Here is an 8,143-nt window from a genome sequence, read left to right as displayed (position 1 = left end):
CAAAGGAAATGTTGAAAAAGCTGTTAGCCAGGAATCTGAAGTTTAGGGGACATGTCTGGCTGGCAATAAATCTTTCCTCTTCTGATCCAGTCTCATAACTTTTAATGTCACGTAATACCATATAATGCTGCTGACTCCCAAATGTTTATGATGGATTCAAGGCAGATTGTGGTAGTATGGCTCTGCTGCCAGGGAAGGGAAAGGTGGGTATTTGAGTCAGCTTTGTCTCTGATCTTAGAACAGGAATGGTTTTAGTCCCTGCGTTTGGGTCTCTGCTCATAAACTGAGGCTCATATGATTGTCAATTTTACTGTTTTATATCTGGTAAGCTGTAGAGGCAAATTTGGATCAAGGTCTCAGGTCCACACCTGGGGTTCTTTTCTCCACTCCACCAGCCAGTCTTTGGCAAGGCTATCTTTCAAAGAACCACTCTCCTTGCTTTCTCAACCCTTTCTAGGCATTCGATTTCTCCCTTAGCTTCCCTGGGCCCACTTAATTTCAGCAGTAGGAATCTTAGTGCTGAGCTATTGAAATATGAGGGAAAATCCTCGAATAAGACTGTTAGGTTCCAGCTACTAGGTGTACTTTGCCCTTGGTCAAGTGATTCTTAACTTCCATCCAGGTTAACGTCCTCAGGAATTCTGTGGTTCTAGCAGCTTGAAACTTTTCCCTTTCCCAATTCAGTTCAACTTCTGTTCTTTGAATGTGGCTGCAGGTCTGGGGAATCGTGGTCTAGCGAAGGGAGAAAAGGCATGCTCTCAGGCAGCTGTAACTAGGATGACACCCCCCAACATGCACGCCCTTGCTGTTCAGGGCTGGACTTAGGGCCAAGCTTTGTCCCCGGATCCTGCGCTCCCCTGCCTGGGCTTCCCGGAGAGCGGGGGGCTTCCGGCGGGCCCCTCCTCCCGGGGGCGGGGCCTACCTCTCCCACTCCCGCCTCCCCGGCTGCGCGCGGCTGCGGGCCGCGGTCACGTGAGCGCGGCGCGGCGGGGGAGGGGCCCTGATTTCCGGGCGGCGGAAGGAGACGCGGCCGCGTGAGGACGAGGCGATTTGAAAACACGCTCCGGGAGCTAGAGGCTGAGGCAGGTGGCGCACGCCGTCGCCTCGTGGGCTTCTGTTCGGACGCTCCTCTCCTCTGTCTCCGCGCCCCGGTCCCGGCGGGCCTTCAGGTGAGCGGCCGCCGCCCGTCGGGCCGGGCCCTCCCGGGGCGTGGGACGGCGCGCGGGGCCGTCGCCCCCCGGTCCGCGGCCCAGGCGGGCCGGACCGGCTGTGGCCGGTCTGCGCGTCCGGAGGCTGTCCCGCGGCGCCGCGGCGGAGCGGGGCCTGGGTGCGGAGATGGGCTGTGCGGGGGCGGGGCGCCCCGCGGGCGTTTGAAGCGCCTCAAGTGACTGGGCGGGTTCGCGCGGTTTCGCGTCCCGGAGACTTTTAGGCCGGGGTGTGTAGGTTGGGCCCCACTTCCCCGACTGTGGCCCTGATCGCCGTCCGTGGGAGTAGAAGGCACGGTAGTTTCTACAGCCCGTCGGCTCTTCACTTGTGGGATGCTGGACCGAAGTGGGGCGGTGGGGATGAGTGGGCGTCTCCTACTCGGCCCCGTCGCCGTCCAGGTGTGGGGGTTTAGCAGTCTTGCGGAGCAGAGTGGGTTCGGCGACTGTCTGGAGGCGCCCCTGTGTGGGGCATTTACTTTCTGGGAAGTCTGGTGTCTCCGATTGTCCCCCTCAGGAGAGTTGGGAGGAACTCGTGAGAGTAAGGGGTTGGCGGGGAAATTACCAAAGGTCGACTGCAGTGTGCATTTTTATTTATTTATCTTTTGGAAAAGAAGCTGGAAATTAAGGTGGTAGACAAAGTAGCTGAAATTTGATTAGGTCGAAATTCTGACACGCTGGAATCTTCGTTTGGTTGAAATTAGAAGACCTGCAACTGGAATGTATGAAATTCACTTCTAAAACTTTAGGGGCTCACCCGCGTAGGAGGTCCAGTGATGTGAGATTTCAACCCCTGACGCCTGAGTTTCTAGCTACTATTCAGTGTTGGCTGCTGTAAAAGTGGCTTATTCAGAATATTTGCTGTGCTATGAAAATCTTTATTTTTGTTTTATTTACTTATTTTTAAAGATTTAATTTTATGTAATCTTCACACCCATGATGGGGCTTGAAATTGGAACCCTGAGATCCAGGATCCAGAGTTACATGCTCTACCGACTAAGCCAGCCAGGTGTCCTTGAAAATCTTTATTTAACTTACTTAAAAAAAAAAAAAAGTTTTTTAAAAAGTTTATTTACTTTGAGAGAGGGAGAGATAGCGTAAGCAGGTGTGGGGCCGAGAGAGAGAGAGAGAGAGAGAGAGAGAGAGAGAGAGAGAGAATGAGAATGAGAATTTCAAGCAGACTCCCTGCTGATAGTGAAGCTTGAACTCACAAACCTGAGATCATTACCTAAGTGGAAATCAAGAGTCAGAGGCTTAACTGACTGGGCCACCCAGGCATCCCCTTTATTATTTTTTTAAGTTTATTTATTTTGAGAGAGAGAGAGAGACAGAATCCCAAGCATTCTCCAAGCTGCCAGTGTGAGCCCATTGTGGGACTTGATCCCATGAGCAGCCAAAATCTAGAGTCTGAGCTTAACTTACTGAGCCAGCCAGGTGCCCCTGAAAATCTTTATTTTATTTTATTTTATTTTATTTTATTTTATTTTATTTTATTTTTAAAAATTTTTTTAACGTTTATTTTTGAGACAGAGAGAGACAGAGCATGAACGGGGGAGGGTCAGAGAGAGAGAGGGAGACACAGAATCTGAAACAGGCTCCAGGCTCAGAGCTGTCAGCACAGAGCCCGACTCGGGGCTCGAACTCATGAACCGCGAGATCATGACCTGAGCTGAAGTCGGATGCTTAACCGGCTGAGCCACCCAGGTGCCCCTGAAAATCCTTATTTTAATGTGAAAGTAACAAATTGGTAATAGGACTTTAAAAATTCCTAGTATATAAATGGTCTTTGTGTACCATAAAATAATATTATTAGCTTTAAAAGTCAAGGAAGGGCCATCAGCCCTCTTAGTTTCTAATAGGGAAATTACTGTGACTAATATAAAGTGATGCATAATATGGTATAAGCTTGACTGACTGTATATTGGACACAGGTCAGGTAGTTAGTGGCTAAAGATAGCCCAGAGGATTGGTGAGTGGGGGTTAATTCATTTTTTGTCTCATACCGTTTATTTTCATCTCTAGTACTAGCTAATAATAAAATTGTAGGGAAAGTTCACAAAGAGTGCTTGCTTAATTAAAAACTTTATGTATTAAAAGAGGCCAGGTGAGGGGCACCTGGGTGGCTCAGTTATTTGAGCGCCCGACTTCAGCTCAGGTCATGATCTCTTGGTCCATGAGTTCAAGCCCCACTTTGGGCTCTGTGCTGACAGCCTGGAGCCTGCTTCGGATTTTGTTTCTCTCTCTCTGCCCCTCCCCACTTGTGCGTGTCCTCTCTCCCTCCCTCCCTCCCTCCCTCCCTCCCTCCCTCCTTCCCTCTCCCTCTCCCTCTATCCCTCCCTCTCTCTCCCTCCCCCCCTTCTCCCCCTCTCAAAAAAGTAAATATTTAAAAAAAATTTTTTTTAAATAAAAAGGCCAGGTGAGTATTCTTTTTAGGTTTTGCTTATCTGTTTTTTAAAACTAGAATAACTAGAGGTGTGGGTGGGGTGAAAACTTGGAATTGGTATAAATGAAATAAGCCATTTTGCCACTCAGGTTTCCAGTCCTCACCTTAATTCCAGTGTGTGTAACATAAAGCTGATTTTGCAGAGCTCTGTTTTGTAAGTCCCTCTTCAACTCCCTAACACAGGACTGACAAATCTTTCTGAGGCTCATCTTTAATTTAGTGCCACCTTCCTCACTTGGTTTTGTGAGAATTGAATGCCAGTGTACATAATGTGTCTCATATTGTGCTTGATAATGTTCTGGTCCTAAGAGTTTGACGAAAATGTACGTGTTGTTATACGTATTGAACAGTGCCAGGTGCAGTTCTCAGTGTTTTACAAATAGGAACTCATTTGCTCCTTATAAATCCTATCCTGTAACAATTATATGAGGTAAGTATTATTATCATCCCTGTTTTGATAAAACAGATAAAAACTGAGGCACAGTTTTAACTACAGCTAGAAAGTGGCAGTCTGAATAAGAACTGAATCAGTCTGGCTCTAGAATCTGCTTTTAACCTATGTTGCCAAATCCTACCTAGCTTAAGGGGCTCTAATGTGGTAAAACCTTGCAATCATGTGAATTTGGATGTAATGTTATAGGGGATTGGCTTCTGGATTCCTGGAACTTGAGCTGCTTGGTCTTGCACAAGCCATTTTATTTCACAATAATGTAAACCTTCATTTTATTCACATTTTTTGTGAAGTCACATTGTTGTGACTTCTAAAAAAAATTCTGGACATAGCATAGTTACGATAGACGAGAAGTTTTATTTCAGAGGTACTTACCTGTTCTAGTGGGTGTATAGTGGTGAGCAGAATTCATTATTTTTGTAGTATGTGGAAAAGTTTTCAAGAAGGGTTGAGCTGATTCCAGGTATAGGAGGCTATATTTTAGATAGATGTTAGCTTATGAGAAGATAAAGCTGGAGGGGAAGTTAGGAAGGACGTGAAATGTCAAGCTATGGAGTTTTTACTGTAAGGGAGTGGAGGAACAGCTGAAAACTCCTGAGCCAGATCTGTGTTTAGAAAGAGCTCTCTCGTGATTCTAGCAAATGGACTGGGGAGTAGACACTAGAAACGAGGCAAGCATACTGATGGGGAAACTAATAACAGTCTGGGGTAGAAGTAAAGGATTTAAGAGGTGGCCTGGGAATGGGTAGGAGGCACAGATCAAAATTTTTGTGTGGGAAGTTTTGGATGTAAACTGAAAGAATGATGAAGAGGGGGAAGTACAAAATGACATATTTGTGCCCAGGTTATGTATTACAACAGTGGCCTAGCTGGTTTTTGTTCCTTACTCCTCTGTTTTACTATACTCCCTTTTATATGGCTTTTATTTCCTGGTTTGGATACTGTTTTCTGTTTAGTCTGAACCTATCCTGGTGTTCAAAATGCTGATACTTCATTTTTGCCTATACCAGGCTTATTCTCTACCCCTGAATCATACGGTGTTTTCCTTACTCAATGAAATGCCCATTAACTCTCCTTGCTACCTATCTCTGAATCTTACACATTTTTCAAGCACCAGTTTAGATTCATGAAACCTTTTCTGGCTGTTAAAGGCTGCGTTAGATAAAAACATTAGTCTTCAGACTTAGTTTTGTTTCATTAGTAGAGGTTCCTCAGGGACTTTGGGGGGCCAGGAACAGATATAAGGTATATTTAGCAATCTGTGTGCCACCCCCTCCCCCAGCCACCCACCCCAAACCTGGACCTGGTTATTTCAAAAGGTTTCCATTCCACAGCTAAAAACGCTTGACAGATTTGTGGCAGGGTTGTTGCCTTATTGTTGATGACTTCTCTTTATATGTGTCTTGACTAAGGTGTACCTGTTGGTAAAGGTATTCTCCATTTAATACTTTGATCCTTTGGCACAGTCACTGTTGGCCTTGATTCTTGATTAGCTTTGAAATAAATTTTAGAGTAATATAAATGTTGGAAAATACCTTCTTTATTCTTTTATAGGTTATTTTCTTTATCCATTTTTAAAATTCTTTTCATTATAGCACTCAAGAATGACCAAAAAAAGAAAACGCCAAGATGATTTTCAAAAAGTAAAACTAAAAGTTGGTAAAAAGAAACCCAAATTAGAAAATGCTACTGTTACAAACTTTAAAACGAAGACTATACATCTGCCTGAGCAACTCAAAGAAGATGGAACTCTTCCAACGAACAATAGAAAACTTAATATAAAGGTAAATCATAAATACTGTTTTGATAAAGTAAGATTTTTCTTTGAAATCATCTAGAATGTTTTTTGTGAAAAGTTGTATTGATTCTCAGGGTTTATTGACGGCTTAAGTTCGGAGTTTGTCCATTAATCAAATCTGAGTTGCCACTGCAGCTTTCCCATCTCCTCCAGAAAGACTTGCTCAACTAAATGCACAGTGATTTCTGTTATATACCTATTTGATGTGTTAATATATGATCTGGAAGAAATTCTGTTTAACTTTTCAATGTAACAAGTTTTTGATGTGACAATTTTCTAGCTGTTTTTATAGTTCATGAAGATGTTTTCTTACTGATTTTTTTTTTTTAAGAGAGAAAGTATACGAACTGGGGGGAGGGAGGGAGAATCTTAAGCAGGCTCCTCACCCAGTGCAGAGCCCGAAGATCTTGTCTTACTCATTTTGAACCCACATAACTTACAGGTTCTCAGTAATTGTGTGAAGTAATTCAAGTTTGAGCAATAGTTTTGTTTAAAATTTTAACAGCTTTATTGAAATGTAATTTATGCATAATAAAATCAACCCATTTAAAGTGTGCAATTCTGTAACTTTTAATGTATTTATAGTTATGCTATTATCCCCACAATCTAATTTTAGAACAGTTTTATCATGCCAGAAAGAAACCCTATATCTATTACAGGTCACTCCCCATTCTTCTCCCCTAGCTCTAGGCAGCCATTAATCTACTTTTTGTCTGTGTAGATATGCTTATTCTGGTCATTTCATATAAATGGAGTAATATGATATGTGGTCTTTTGTTACTGGTCTTTTAGTTAATATGTTTTTGAGGTTCATCTGTGTTACAGCGTATCTGTGAGAACAGTACTTCATTTCTCTGTACTGTTGAATAGAGTTTCAGTGCATCACTCATCAGTCGATGGACATTTGGTTGCCACTTTTTGACTCCCATGTGTAAAGCTGTTATGAGCATTTGTGAACCAGTTTTTGTGAAGATCAACATTTTCTAGTTTTGCTTTTAAGTTCTGAAGTTAAATAAAATTGAAAAGGTACTTGAAGTTACTTTTTTTTCCCCACAGATGGTATAAAGTATTCCACAAATAAAATTGTCAAATGTTATACTCAGAATACACACATATCCTGAAAGACTATTTAAAATAAGGAGAATGCATTTGTTAAATTAAGAGTATATAAACGTACCTACCATATGTTTGGTACATAGTAGGTTTTTCAGTAGTGATGATGATTGTTGTCACTTTAAATGATAGCCTACATGCAGGTTAATTTCAGAAAGAAGATTCTGACCAAGAGTTATGTAATGTTTTTATTAAGCTAAATATATTTTAAAGATAAAACAATCTTAGTAAAAGCTAAATAACATTTCAAAAATACTTACTGAAGTAGTTTCCTCAAGGAGGGTTAATTTATTAGCATAGTTTTAGTTAGCATGTTTATTTGAAAATGTTATAATATAGCTAAATCCTGTATTTTTATTTTTAGGATTTGCTGTCACAGATGCATCACTACAATGCTGGGGTTAAACAAAGTGCTCTTCTTGGACTTAAAGACCTTTTGTCTCAATACCCATTTATAATTGATGCACACCTTTCAAACATATTAAGTGAAGTGACTGCTGTGTTTACAGATAAAGATGCTAATGTACGATTAGCAGCAGTTCAACTTCTTCAATTCCTGGCCCCCAAAATACGAGCTGAACAAATTTCTCCATTTTTTCCTTTGGTAAGTGCCCATCTCTCTAGTGCCATGACTCACATTACTGAAGGAATTCAGGAGGACTCTTTAAAAGTTTTGGACATTCTGCTGGAACAGTACCCAGCCTTAATTACTGGCCGTAGCAGTATATTGCTTAAGAATTTTGTAGAACTTATTTCTCATCAGCAGCTGTCCAAAGGACTGGTAAATAGAGACAGATCCCAGTCCTGGATACTTTCTGTAAATCCTAATCGGAGACTCACTTCTCAGCAGTGGAGGCTGAAAGTCTTAGTGAGACTCAGTAAATTCCTTCAGGCCTTGGCAGATGGATCCAGTAGGTTGAGAGAAAGTGAAGGACTTCAGGAACAAAAAGAAAATCCCCATGCCACTAGCAACTCCATTTTTATCAACTGGAAGGAACATGCCAACGACCAGCAGCACATCCAGGTTTATGAAAATGGGGGTTCACAGCCAAATGTCAGTTCACAGTTCAGGCTACGGTAAGAAGGATTTCAGTTATGTCCACACTCAGTTTTCCTATATTGAATTTTAACTGCTG

At 42.4% G+C, this 8,143-nt stretch overlaps 1 protein-coding gene across 1 annotated transcript in view; it reads left to right on the top strand.

Annotated features, from left to right (window-relative positions):
• Positions 1-966: 966 nt before the first annotated feature.
• The window catches only part of TEX10 (testis expressed 10), a 62,329-nt gene continuing 55,152 nt past the window's right edge, over positions 967-8,143 (top strand). The window contains exons 1-3 of the mRNA XM_045467792.1: positions 967-1,169; positions 5,692-5,880; positions 7,372-8,084. Of these exons, the coding sequence (XP_045323748.1) occupies positions 5,701-5,880; positions 7,372-8,084 (893 nt within the window). The 5' untranslated portion in view covers positions 967-1,169; positions 5,692-5,700. The remainder of the gene's footprint in view (positions 1,170-5,691; positions 5,881-7,371; positions 8,085-8,143) is intronic.

Source organism: Leopardus geoffroyi, chromosome D4 (genome assembly GCF_018350155.1).
Source record: "Leopardus geoffroyi isolate Oge1 chromosome D4, O.geoffroyi_Oge1_pat1.0, whole genome shotgun sequence".
Lineage (NCBI taxonomy): Eukaryota > Metazoa > Chordata > Mammalia > Carnivora > Felidae > Leopardus > Leopardus geoffroyi.
Note: the sequence above shows the minus strand (reverse complement) of the source record. Positions and strands in the feature narration are given on the sequence as shown.